Source organism: Branchiostoma belcheri, unplaced genomic scaffold (genome assembly GCF_001625305.1).
Source record: "Branchiostoma belcheri isolate BF01 breed outbred unplaced genomic scaffold, Haploidv18h27 scaffold29, whole genome shotgun sequence".
NCBI classification, from domain to species: Eukaryota; Metazoa; Chordata; class Leptocardii; order Amphioxiformes; family Branchiostomatidae; genus Branchiostoma; species Branchiostoma belcheri.
The window spans coordinates 1,097,331-1,111,707 of NW_017803898.1; the positions used below are offsets into that span (position 1 = coordinate 1,097,331).

At 41.2% G+C, this 14,377-nt stretch overlaps 2 protein-coding genes across 2 annotated transcripts; one reads left to right on the forward strand and one right to left on the reverse strand.

Moving 5' to 3' along the window:
- Nucleotides 1–818: 818 nt before the first annotated feature.
- Nucleotides 819–9,509, forward strand: LOC109473013 (EF-hand domain-containing protein 1-like). The gene is made up of 11 exons (XM_019772905.1): nucleotides 819–1,045; nucleotides 1,785–2,009; nucleotides 3,238–3,489; nucleotides 3,859–4,050; nucleotides 4,531–4,723; nucleotides 5,169–5,389; nucleotides 5,877–6,017; nucleotides 6,384–6,610; nucleotides 7,195–7,353; nucleotides 8,062–8,254; nucleotides 9,068–9,509. Exons 1-11 carry the CDS (start codon nucleotides 998–1,000, stop codon nucleotides 9,143–9,145), a joined length of 1,929 nt encoding a protein of 642 aa, XP_019628464.1. The 5' UTR covers nucleotides 819–997; the 3' UTR covers nucleotides 9,146–9,509.
- A 1,762-nt stretch (nucleotides 9,510–11,271) lies between these two features.
- LOC109473052 (gamma-glutamyltransferase light chain 1-like) lies at nucleotides 11,272–13,562 on the reverse strand. The gene is made up of 3 exons (XM_019772950.1): nucleotides 12,784–13,562; nucleotides 12,293–12,412; nucleotides 11,272–11,616 (listed from the first exon to the last, which is right to left on the reverse strand). Exons 1-3 carry the CDS (start codon nucleotides 13,305–13,307, stop codon nucleotides 11,340–11,342), a joined length of 921 nt encoding a protein of 306 aa, XP_019628509.1. The 5' UTR covers nucleotides 13,308–13,562; the 3' UTR covers nucleotides 11,272–11,339.
- Nucleotides 13,563–14,377: the final 815 nt, after the last annotated feature.

The window sequence follows — 14,377 nt, forward strand, 5'->3', positions numbered from 1 at the left end:
TTGGCCGAAGTTCACGGAATTAGACAAAAGCAAGTCAAGTGCAGATATTTTCGTTTCTTTCTGCTGGTCACAGGCTAGCAAGAATTTTCATTCATCGATGGTACGATTCCAGCAACGCAAAATTTTTATGCGAATATTAAGTGCATGTACGATTCTTTCGGAACCTGCGACCTATGCTCGCCCAGGCATTGTAGGAACGCAGACATAATCAAAAGTTTGTGCAACAAATTTGGGGACGGAAATAGTTCAGATGCCACGCAAGCAGGCCCGCGTTTTCATAAGCCAAGTTCAGAGTTATGCACTGAAGAAGCGCAAGTGCAAGAAAACTGCAAATAAATTATTTTTCTCACAGATAGGGCTTTGAAAAACTGCTGCAACGACATACTAGTATTGTTGCTTTACAAAAAAACTTAGTGTTTGTTGGAAAAGTGGTTCCTAGCGTCAAAGATATGCACTGGAGTTAAGAACAACAGTAGCTAATCAATTTTATACAGTTTGCTTTTGCGGTATATGAAGGTAAGTTAGTGATATTGATGCGTAACTAATTGATTAGATGCCCCAATACATGTTGTTGTTGTTTTTGTAAATTTTTATACAGAAAAATTTTCGTTGATTATCATTAAGAAAGGTTCAGTCAAAGATCGCCAGAACATGATTACCGATTGCACAACTTGCATTCTCAGTAAATTGTAAACAGCTTTCCTCTGATACAGTACAAGTGCGTGAGACCTTTAGCGATTGTTCATATTATTGCAGGCCATCACAGCGGATACCTGCAGTACTAAACATGTTCGCTACGCGCGCTTCTGAGACTCTCGCCAATTCCCGCGAGACCCGGATATGCAAATGAGTTGTTTGGGCGTATCGCCATGACAGCAGCCGACGCCAAGCACAAATAAAACATACACGTTTACTTGTGTTTCCATTCATTTCCAAGGATCTCTCTTGCCCGGACCTCCTGTTTTTGTACCCAAGGAACCTAGAAACACATTTGAGGATGGCTTCTCTGCCTTTTTTGCCGGGAAATAGCTTCACCGATCCTACGGTAAGTGTTTTTAAAACCCGCTGAGCGATTCGAACCACGGAATTTTTCATCTGTTCTCCAAGTTTGTATCTAAGGACCTTTTGAGAGATTTTTAAGTGCAGCTTAGCAGCTTGCAGCTGGTTTCTTGGAGCAACTGAACTCGATATTTTCGTTACCAAGGACATAATCTTGCCCTTGAATAGAAACATATTTTCCCATTTTAATGCGGTTTTAGCAATTTTTGGACAAGATTTCCAACCGATTTCTGTGGAAATGTGGGAGGGGAGTTACTAGGTCGTATCCTTAGTGCTTGCAAATTATTATAAATAGTAACCATAACAGGTGTCAAAATGGACCATATTCATAAAGTCATCAAAAATGATCACACACGAGCATTGTGTTCCTTCTGTTGATTGTCTTCTTAGCAACAATCTCAAAGAAAGTCAATGTTAGAAACATTTTTTTTATTCCTACTGAAAAAGTGTTGTACGGCTCAATCTTAACCCCAAAAATTAGATAGCCTAACATAATTTCCAGCTTCCACTACAAAATCAGCAAGAAAACCCTTGGAAAAACCTCTGTATTCCCAAACACTTTTCCAGACATAAAATGTCAGATTAAACTTTATTTCATAACATTTTGTATGGTACAATCCTACATTGCCTCACGTAAAATGTTATACAGTTGTGTATTAAACTATATTTTATGTTTTAAGATTTGTACATACATACTAATGATACAAGTTTTCCTTTATTTCCAGAAAACAAAGTTCCACCTGTGCCACTCCCTGAACTACAAAAATGGCTACTCCGTCCCGGCCGCGTACCCAACTGTCGGAATCGGAGGAGAAAGGCTCAAGGTCAACCAGCTTTCGGAAGGCGAACTTGACAAACTGGCCAATCAGAAGCCTACGCTGACCTACGGACAAGCAAGGCCGCAACCGCCAGAGGACTTCATCCCTGCACACAAGGCTTTCGACAAAAAGGTAAAATTTACATTTCTGTATCTGTATCTTTTATGGGTATAGCTGGTATAACTGCCCTTTGGCATAACACACCAGCTTCACAGGCATGCTACATCACACCAAACGACTTGTTACACCTAACCCTTGAACATCTAACACTAAACATTGTTAAAGTTATCTAATGATAATGCCCCTACTGTACTTGGTGACAGCGAGTTCCACTTTGCGATATTTCATGGCATTGAATTACATCTACAGTAGTTCTGTATTTGTATCTGTATTAGTATAGCCGGTAGTTGCACCATGTAAAGTATTTTTTTTAAATATATTTTTGTTGTATGTAGTCTTTTTTGGCTGTTTTATATCGTGGCTGGTTGTTTTTACCAGTCAGTTATGGAAATGATAGGGGGAATATTAGATCCTTACACTAGTATCCAACCTTTTACAATACGAGAGTGCAGATGTTTTGAGCAGTGTATTCAGGTTCGCTGAACCATGGAAACATCTAGTGGTTACCAAGGGCACTTCAGGAGGGTACTCTCAAATTGCGCGGTCATGGGTTCCAATCCCAGCCTGGCCACTAGAGCTTGAAACCCAGTGAACTTTGCCTGTTTTCTAGTATTTGGGTGGTTGTACATGTATATAGAAACTACTTCCAGTCTAAGACTGTACATGTACTTGAGAAGTATAGAAGTAACTTACAGTATTCTTACATAAATGTTCTTGCCTGTCCCTGTCCAAGGTACTGATGTACAAACTGCATTACAATGTAGACAAACAAATACAGTCACTAAAAACAAAACCTCTGAACACAGATAAACTAATACATGTATACATTTGGTGGGGTCGTGTGGCATAACAGCAGAGTGTTCGGCTTGGAACCAAGAGGTCCTGGGTTCAAGCCCTTCCATGTCACCGATCTTTTGCCCTTGGGAAAGGCTTTCCTGGATGGAGACCTGGTGATCCCCATCTCGTATTAGCAACAAAAAGGCAGCAGAATCTTCAGTTAGTTGACGGCGGCTGCCTCAAAATGAAAGAAGTAGTTCTCCCCTATAACATTTCCGTGTGTCCCTGTCCTAGGTACTGATGTTCAAGGTGTACTACAAGCAAACAAACAAACACAGTCACTAAAAACAAAACATCTGAACACAGATAAACCAAGAAGTTCAAAAAGAATTCAAACCAGATTCTTGGATAAACTGATACATGTAGTTCTTCCCTATAATGATCCTGTGTGTCCCTGTCCTAGGTACTGATGTTCAAGGCGTACTACAAGCAGACCGTGCACGAGTCCCCAAACGAGCATTACCGGATCCGACCGGTTAACATCTACTACTACCTGGAGGATGACAGCATTTCAGTGGTCGAACCGGTCGTGGAGAACTCTGGGATGCCTCAGGGTAAGCTGATCAAGCGTCAGCGTCTGCCGAAGGACGACCAGGGGAACCACTGGCACTGGAAGGACCTCAACATGAGCATGAACGTCACTTTCTACGGGAAGGTGGGAATGTTTTAGCTGATGTATTCATCGTTGTGATAAGCTTTTGTGCTGTACTTTATCGATAATTATGCTAATTTTATCTATTTGTAATAATGGGTGGTTTGTTGTAAATATTCCATGCACTTCACTATGACATGCCAGTCAATATTCAACTAGAAAGGTAACATTTGCATAAAAGCAAATGCATAATGTTCACCTTCGCATGTGGTCTGCATCATAATTGTTACTCAAAGACATTCATATATATGGTCAGACAGGAGTCTAAATCCCTCCAGCTATAAAACTACAACATGATGTAACCCAACACCAGTTGCCATGGTGACCAACAGTCTGGTTCATGTCATTGACCTTCTTTGTCTGAATCTTTAGGTGTTCCACATTGTGGACTGTGACAAGTTCACGCAGGACTACCTGGAGAGTGAGGGGATCGAGCTGAACGGCCCGTCTGCCATGCCGGCCGACCCGTACAACTACCAGCGCGTGGAGTCTGCTCGTCTGCAGATGTTCAAGACACCGTCCGACTTCGACAAGCTGAAGCAGTTCCTCACCATGGACAGGAAGGTGGGTGGAAGCTGTCAATCATGTAAAATGCAGTGTCATGTGATTGGACAACTCAAATTATAATATAGTATAAATGTTATGTCTCCAGGAAGGAATTCAGTAAATTCATAAAAACTTTTGTAGCAACTTCTTACAGTGTTGCTTTCACCATCTAAAGAGATTTTCAAAAAATTGTGTTTTCTAGTTCCAATAATTCCGGTATTGTTTCTTTTGAGAACTGCATGAGCTTTGAATGGCTTCAAGTTAAAAGCAATAATGAGTAAGTTAAAAAACATTCATTTGATGGAAATTTATTTTAACTTTTGATACTGTATCTTTTGTTTAATAGGTTTTGATACCTTGTACGACTAGTAAATAATACAGTGAACCCAGGTTTTGCATTTCTACTGTGTGTGAGACAATCAGATGTTGAAATGGCACCTACAAATCCATGAACAAGACACAGTGAGTAACCATAAGTCATTACATTGTATTCCCCAGGTGTTGCGTTTCTACTGCGTGTGGGACGACCGTGACCAGATGTTCGGTGAGATGCGCCCGTTCGTGCTGCACTACTACCTGGTGGATGACACCGTGGAGGTGCGCGAGGTCCGCACACCAAACTCAGGCCGCGACCCCTTCCCTGTCCTCATCGGCCGTCACAAGCTGCCCAAGAACAGGGACAATGTGGAATGTGAGTTCTTTTTCTCAAGGTCGTACATATGGCTCAAGGTCATTCATAATGGTAAATCCTTGTATTCTGCATGAATGATTTCATCAGGTTGGTGAATGATTGACTAAAAAAATGAGAAAAATTATAGTGAATGATTGAATTTCCTTCCCCCTTGCAGCTTTGTTGTAAACTGCAGAATACAAGAATAGCACAGTTCTTTATTCACAACCAGTTGTTTAACAATCGTATAACAACCAGTCATTGAAACATTGGCTGGCTCTTGTTAAACAAGAACTTTGCAATTCTTACATTCTGCAGTTTACAACAAAGCTGCAAGGGGGCTGGGAAATCAGTCCCATTTTTTTAGGTCTAGGCGTCACTCTACAATTAAGGATGTTGAAATTATTCAATTGTTGTGACAAATTGTCAGGAAAAGACTAAAAAGACTTGTTTTTGCCATTTTTAGCGTCTTTCCCGGCTGTCGTCATGGAGCTTTCGGAGCATGAGATCAAGGACTGGTTCAAGCCAGCTGACCTGGACATCGGGAAGACCGTGTACGTCTACGGTCGCCGATTCCTGCTTTACGACTGCGATGACTTCACGCGGGCGTACTATGCCCACAGGCTGGGCCGCGGCGCCATGGGCTCTGTGGACGTCAACCAGGCGCACCCCAACCTGCCCAAAATGGTGGGTGGAGCCATTTTTCTTTCGTTGTTCTTTATTTCAGGTAAAACAAGTACCCACAAAAAATGTTGGGTGGAGCCATTTTATGGAGCAAAACTTTCAATATATCATCCATACAACATTGTAGGTAATGTTAGCTCAATTGTAGGTAAAGTTAACTTAAATTTACAGGTTCTTGTAACAATGATGAATATTCCCCAATCATAAAATGTCACTGCACTTTGTGACTTTGTTAGCACTTAATAGGGCACTCCATGCTGTATATTACAGTAACTGTAACCTAAGCCTTCTAAGGTCACTAGCTATTTGGCACCAAATTTGCAATTAGTTATGGTGTTAGGATCCAGAGAGAAGGTTATATTAATATGAAATTCATTTCTTTCTATATTGCCTCCTTTGTTAATTGGCAGACCATTGTTATTATAAGTTATTTTTCAAAGAGACAGAGTCAAGATTAACCTATTAATGTTTCTAACTTTGTTGTTCACAGGAAATCCCCCCGTACAATGGTTTCGGCTCCATGGAGGACTCCATGCAGAACTGCCTGTCCCTGATCCCACAGCCTCCCAAGAAGGACTACATCAAGATGATGGAAAACGACCACAAAATCCTCAGATTCGAGGCAACCATGGTGAGTAATAACTTAAGAAAGTAACAAATCCTCTTTTGGTGTCTGTTGCACACTTTTTAAAGTGATATTATGTACATGTAAGCTTTGTCACTATCACTTAACACATTTTCTTGAGGAAAAATCATTTATATGTACAGTTTTGGCACAAAAATCTTACATTATCAAACCCCTTAGACATAGTTTCAGACATAGCTATAGCTCTAGATAACTACCTTTTATCATGCAGATTTTAGTTATTTTATACTACATTTCATTGTTCTTTTATGTTTGTAATCTGCAATTAGCCCCCCGGGCATGAATTTGCAATAAACTTCTATTATTAATTAATTACAATATATTAATAATCATATTAATAATTTCTTGCAGGACTCGGTCCATCCTGAGGATAACAACCGGCGTTTCATCATCTCGTACCGCCTGTCAGACGACATGATCTCCATCTACGAACCACCTGTCCGCAACTCCGGAATCATCGGAGGAAAGTTCCTGGAGGCAACCCGCATCACCAAACCCGACTCGGACCCAGAAAACCCTGAGTTCTACTCCCCGGCCGACTTCGCTATCGGGAATATCATCGTGGTGTTCAAGCACAGGTGAGGGGTGGTCTCAAAAGTGCTGTGTGATTTGTATCAGAAATCATTACTGTAATATTCAAGCACAGGTAAGGGGTGGTCTCAAACGTGCTGTCTGGTTTGTCCTGTGCACTATTTTATTCTAGCGGAGATTTAGTGATGGGTTAGTGATGTCCTTGGTGCTGAAATCGAGGCACAACACATTTCTTACATTTTTAACTCATCTTACATCAGAACACTGATGTGGATGAGTTTGAGCTCCTATAGGTAGTTCTGGGGATGGTTCTTTTGAGTCAGAGGTGTATGGCCACAAGCTTTCATAGAGGAGGCCCAATCAGCCCCTAACCTGTGCATCAAGAGATTGTGTATCACACAGTGAATGAAAGCACTTACTTAAATTGTAATGATCTTAACTGTAAATTTATTACTACTTAAGTTAGACTGACACATCTGTAAAATTGCCTCACAATTCAGCCCATTATGGCTGCCAGGAGGCATCTATGTCACATCTTAAGGTCTAATAAACCAGTCTACTACTACTACCGGTGCTACTACTACTACTACTACTACTACTACTACTAAAGTTTGCATGTTTTCCCTCCCAGGTTCCAGATCACAGATGCAGATGAGTACGTTCTGCGGTACATGGAGGCTCACGCCGACACGTTCCCTCCCCAGAGCCAGGCCCTGCAGTCCTTCCGCGCCCGCCACGGACCCCACACGGACGACGTCGTCAAGAACACGCCTGTCACGGTCCAGAGAACGTAAGGACGGATGTTTTATCATTGTATCAAAATACACAAACCCAGTAGCTTATATAATATATAGTCTCCTTAGAATAATTCTCAGAAGAATAAAATCTGAATCAGATGTATTTTATTTGCTGATTCCTTAACTCAAATCTTCCCTTTCAAACATCACACATAGTAGCCTGGTATCCAGTCTGATCATGATTGGGGGTATTGGGGTGTTCAGGCAGGTTGTGTCTTGGGGGGCTCTGATAGCTTCCCCCTCCCAGTGCAACAGACCGTCCCGGTAGGAGAGTTACGCTAATAAGAGACAGTATGCTTGGGGATTTGGTTTCCCTCCAACACGATTTGTGGAGGGCTAATCAATCTCTCGTGAAATACACACCGGGAAGCTTATGTGAGGCGGGCGGGACAGAGCTCTTTTGGCCCCGACCACGATCAGACTGGATACCAGGCTACACACATAGCTTACCTGTAGTACATTTGACTCTACTGAGTGTACAGAAAGCATGACGTTGCCTTTTTCATCAGCCTTACTGTATTTTGGACACAAAATGTCAATTACCTTTATCAAATCAATTGGGTTATACAACAGGCAATCTACCACTTTAAGAAAGTAACAGATCCTTTTATGGTGTCTGTTGCACACTTTTTAGAGCGATATTATGTTCCTCAATTCACAAATGTGAATGAAAACTAACCGCTATGTCCTGTTTTACGCAGGGGAGGAGACCTGGGTGACCTGGTACAGGAGGTCCGCCTGCAGCTGCAGAAGGATAACTACATGAACCACAGCTCCCTGCGTGAGGCGTTCCTCTGGTACGACAAGGATCGCTCCGGCAAGATAGACAAGAGCGAAGTCCGCAACCTCTGCCGGCGCTGCAACCTTCCTGTCGATGATGATCTACTCGATGCAGTAAGTGTCATGTTCTACTTTCTATTGTCCTTTTTATACATTAATTAGGCCACACTGTCTTTATTTTATGGATGACATCCTCTGAAGGCCCTCAAACTAGTGCGCGCCGGCAAATTCCGGCCCAAAATAAAAATGCTACCAAACCACAGGAATACAAAGCTGGTATTGTGAATTTGTGGCAGTACTTAGTGACGTATACGACAAGCCGGCACATGCTGGCTTTTTGCGGAATTTATGAATCGGCACTGTACACATTTACTGAGTTCTTGAGTCATGGAGCTTCGGTACCCTGGGTGCCCGGCTCCATATTGTCGTTAACTACCGTGGACTACCCAGGCCTAGAGCCAGGCCAGAGCCTCGGAGGACGTGATCTTTTTTTGAGAACAAGCGAAAATCAATGCGCGCGTAGATGTCATCCATAAAATCAAAATGGTGCGGCCTTATAAGCACTTTTCCAAAATCATGTCCAGTTGCTTGAGTAACTGTTTTTTGGCATACCGGTATCTTATTACCTGGATGTCTAACCTTCACCGACGGATCAGCACTTTGTATAGTGATTTATGAAATTGAATTCCGGTTTGGAAAAAGTCTTTTTTGGGCGCACTGTTTTTATTTGGCCACATTTTGGTTGGCAAATTTATCTGCTGCACTTTTGTCCCTATTTGTCCAAACGGTTTCTTCATTCAAATTTGCCGTCGACATTGGCCCCTAATTTGCACTTTTGTTTTATAATTGCAGACATGTTTGTCCAATGCATATTTCTCATATTGATATTGAAAGAATATTAAAATCTTCCTCTTTTTTCCTTCACAGCTGATTGCAGAGTGTGACCACAACAAAGACGGACAGATCGACTACTTCGAGTTCATCAAGTTCTTAAACTGGTCTTAAAGAATAAAGAAACGTTTAGGAGTTAAGGTTTTAAAAATGGACTCAGAATCACTGTACAGTTATTTCACTTGCACAACTTAACAGCATTATAAGTCTTGTCATTTCAGTGAAGAAAAAAAGCATGAATTCTATGCAAATGTTAACATAATAAGAGAAAACTTCATGTTCTAAAGTGCCTTACAATATGCAGGTGACAAGTGATATATATATATGCAGTATTGTTATGTATATTTTGTATAAATGGCCGATATGTTTATGTAAGCAAAAGCACAAGATATAGATGTGAAGTGCCTTATTGTCATACCTATATATATGTATGCCAAATGTAATACCATAGACTATCACAGAATTCTTAGAACCACTATTGAGAAGAAAACTAATTCTCATTCATTGTTTTTGTTGAAAGTTGCAGGTTTTTGTGTCTTGTGCATCTGTTATTGAATCCTGTTGTATATTATGAAAGGAGACTTGATGTTGTTTCTGTTTGAACTCTGTAGTTTTCACATCCTTCCCCAGGAAAATAAAGTGTTTTGAACTTATAGCCATTGCCTGTTTCTTTCAAATCTGTGTGTGTCAGATATTCCTATGCCCCAAACTTGATATTTACAGCGCCTTTTATATGTATGTTACTAAGGGCCCTATCACGTTTGCCATGAAGGCGGGACCTAAAAAAATATAGTCTACCACTTTGTTACAGTTAAGAAAAAGTAAAGACTTTTCAAGCTGGATATACAGTCACAACTCCATTTATTTCTGATGTGAAACCCTACTTGTGTAAGATTAAACCTTCAACCCGGTTTCTTCTAGGTATCCGTGTGTAACACTGGAACTGGTCAAAAAGCAACACATTACACATAATAATGTTATCCTCTGAAAACTGTTTGTGTGATCTAAGAATAGACTGAACACTACTAAAAATGTTTACAACGTTCTGAGCCACCGATTCTAAACATCCCATTCTAAACATTTAGTAATTCTAAAATCATAATCTTTTACAAAACAGACCATAATATACACCTACTGTATTAGAATGTATAACGTTACAAATTTGTTTTTCCTTGACTTGTTCATTCACAAACATCGTAATTTCCCCTTCTAATATCTGCTTGGAGAATAGTCATGAGTTACAATTCTCACCTCACCAGTCATTCTCTACACACCAATAAAAGAAGAAAAAAGGTACTGCATACAAAGTCACCAAATACATACATTAACTTGTCTGTATTGAATAGTCATTAGTATCTTTCAGTTTTGAAAATGTTTGTGATAGAAAAATCCGAAGCAGCAAAATTCCCAACCATATCACAATCACCTCTTCACTGTCACCGTCACCTATTTAGTAATTCTTGATTGTCAATGCACGGCACATGGTAGGCACTTTGGTACATTCACACTTTGCTAAACATTGCAAAATTATAATTCATCTGCAAACCAAATTACATCCATGTATAGGGATCTAGTTTGTGATGATCAAAATACACAAATGTTGAAAAATTTAGAAAAATCACAACTTCCTTGGAATATACATGTAACGTTACATCATGAAAATATCGAACACTTTGTCCAAATTCAAAGTAAAAAAGGCTTAACTTTTCCCAGGGAAATATTGTCCAATGCTGGACAGACAAACTATAAGAGGTTTTGATGTTTTTTAAGAGGTTTGAATTACTAGTTACTCTATTTTCCAAAAATGTATAAATTGGATGATTTTGTAAAAAAAAATGGGTGAATAAATAACATGGTATTGTGAAGCACTACCTTCCTACATTTGCTGACATCACTGAGTCCTGTGCACTATTTTTGTTCTAGCAGAGATCATGACATCACCAAAACTGTGCACATGTTGTTGTGTATGAGAGCTAGTGTTGTCCTTGGTGCTGAAATCCAGGCACAACTTCATTTCTTACATTTTAAGTCATCTCAATAAAGGGATTCAAATTGAAAGCTTACCAAATGAACTTTTATTTAAGAGCTATTCAAATTTTGCACCATCCCTCCAAGAATGTACAGAAAACATTCATTCTAACATCCGACTCTGGTATTTGAATTTTCATTGCAATGGTTTGATTATTTCTATGGAAGCCCATGTGAAATAACTACAACCATTATAAAGTAAAACACAGATGGGTCCAGAAAACTTCGTACAATGTATCGAATGTTATGACCCAGGTATGACATAAAATGAACCACTCCCTCAGTACCCCGCTGGTTTCCCCCCTTTTCGAGGATCGCTGCCCGCGTGTATTTCCGTCCCCTTCCTCCATATAACCTGCACAACGGCGAACTCCCTTAGTATAGTGAAAACCTCAGGTGATGGGTTGTAGTTCCAGAGCGAGAGTTTGTGCACGAGTTCGTGGTTGTTCCAGAGTTTCCGCTCCATGTCCAGAATGTTGGGCTCCAGCTGGCTGTGGATTCTTGGGCTGTCTAATGCCGCGGCCAGGTTCATACCAAACCACTGCATGTTGGCAAAACCTGCAAGAAAACAAGAGTTTTAACTTAAATGTTTGTAGAATTCATCTAAATTTGGCAGGGATTTAGCCTGACCACATGATGCTTCTAGCAGTCATTCCACTGGTTAGGCCCCTAGCCTGGCTACACCAGGGAAGGACCCCTACTCTTTTCATTAATGATGGGATCTTTCACATACTTCGAATTCAGGTGTATCTCTCGGGACGTAAAGCTTTCAGTCATATCCAAAAGGATGTCCCTAGCAGAAGCTATGTCATTTTCACCACTGCCAAGTGAAGAAAACGGTGTAAAGTGCTTTTCCAAAGGCACAACAGTGGGGCTTGCCAGAGAATCGAACCAAGAACCTTGAAGTTCAGATTCTGAGTCAAAAACCCTCACCATAAATATTTTCACATCATCTCTCACTGAGCATACTGGTGAAATGCCCAAGTCAGTAGGTCGTGAGTTTGATCCCCGGCCGAGTCATACCAAAGATTTTAAAATGGTACATACTGATTTCTCTGCTTAGCACTCAGCAATTGAGAAAGAGTATGGGAGTTAAACACTCAACACTACCAGTGGACTAGCCCCCTGCTGTAGTAATTGCACAATTGTGTGGCCCAAGGGCTACTGACACGGAGATAGGCCCCGCCCTATGAATCACCTTGTGCGGGAAGGACTTAAACTTTGTTAAAACTCACCATCGCGGCTGCTGTAGGGACCATCATGCCGCCTGACGCTCCAATGACCACCTGCACGTTCTTGTTCTTGTCAATCATGATGGTGGGGCAGACGGACGACATCGGGCGCTTCCCTGGTCTGGGGAGGGGGAAAGAAACGCTTAATTTATTGGATAACTAGAGAGGTAACATTTGCAAAGCAAATGCATAATATTTACCTTCACATGAGCTTAACAAACTACTGCTTTGTTCATTCTTACTCAAACACACTCATATATGGTGACCAGCAGCCTCTTGAACTCAGTTGCATGGCACTTGCAACATAGCGTAACCTAGCACCAGTTACCATGGTGACAGTCATCTGGTCCTAGTCAATCCATTTACAACTTCTTGAATTATGCTATTTACACATTAATACACAGATCCAAAAATAAAACCTTCTCAACCAAGGTAAAACTGATAACAGCTTGTGCAGGCATACAATAATAAAAGTGAAGACCTTGCACTGACCTGATAAAATTCATGGAATACTCTGGAAAGTGTAGGTCGTCTCTATGAAAACCAGGGCTGGAGAAGTCAATCATCTGGTTGTTAAGGATGACTCCCGTAGACGGCGAATAAACGCGCGACCCGAAGTAATAATTGATCGAGCTCGTAACCGCAACAGCATCACCGTTTGCCGCAAGAACGTTAAGATGCGTGGTTCCTGCATCCCCTGCGTTGTAAAATTGTGCCCCATAATAACCTTTCGAGTCGTCGCTTGTGTGGTGTCCATGATCTCTGATTTTTCTCATGATTTTCTCGGCAAATGAATCAGATGTTAGCTTAGCCACTTCACCAGCCACGTTTTCAAAACGTGGGTCACCTAAATGTGTTCTTTCTGCGGCAGCAAATTTGAACACCTCTGCTATCTTCTGCAACGTGTACGCCAAATTTTCCCCTTCAAGGCTTTTTGGGTTCAGCTCGAATTTTTCTAACGTTTTGAGGATGAATTCGAACAATGCCCCACCACCCGGTGGACCTGTGGAAATCATTCTCAAACCCGCCGTCTTCAATTCTGAATATTTTGGCTTTGTTACCTCTACTTTGTAGTTCTTGAATCATCTTTGGTTATAATTCCGCCTTGGCTTTGGATAGTTGCGACGAGGTTCGTTGCGATGTTTCCGGAATAAAACACATCCCCGCCGTGCCTGGCTATACTGTCTAACGTTCGGGACAACGCAGACATTTTGTACTTTTTGCCCTCCGTAAGTACGTTGCCGTTTTTATCGAAAAAAACGTCTCGCAGAGGAGATGCCTTTATTTTGTGTTCCTCTTTTTTGAGCACCTTTGCGAGTGCCTTGTTAACGGTGGTTCCGTACCGTGCTAGCTTGATCGCGGGCTGTAAGAGATCACCCCAGGGAAGCTTTCCGTAGCGTCTGTGAGCCTCCATGTGACCTTTGAGTGCACCTGGCACAGCCACAGCGAGACCGCCTGCAAAAAATGGACAGAAATAAAACGGTTTAGTGAAAATCATCGTCGGGTGCTGAAATGCCATCCCATAGCTTATTCTCTCCCAAACAAGTGTAAACAATAGCAATTGGCCAGTAATTCTTACTATTATGATGAAATTTTATGGTGAAGATGTATTTTGGTTTGTCAAAATTAACATCAGGTGCTGAAATGCCATCCAATAGCATCCAAAACAAGTGTCAACAAAAACAACTGGCCAGAAAGTCTTACTATTGCGCTGAACATTTATGGTTTAGACTTTAGAGGTATTTTGATTCGTCAACATTGACATCAGGTACTAAAAGTCTATCAAATAGCCCATTCTCTCCCAAACAATTGCAAGTGTCGACAAAAAAACGGTCAGGAATTCGTTGTTGCCTCAGAAGCAAGATCTAGAGGTACTGGGGTTGAATCTCTCACAGATCCCCATGTTGTACCCTTTACAACAATTTCCTCACTCGACACTGAAAATACTTAGTTCCAACTGGGAAGGTCCATCAGATAGGACATTAAATGGAGATCCCATGTCAGCCACACAAGAATGTTAAAGAACATCCAGACTTATAGAAAGAGTAGGAGTCCTTCCTGTGCGAGTGGGTCAAACCAGATCTAT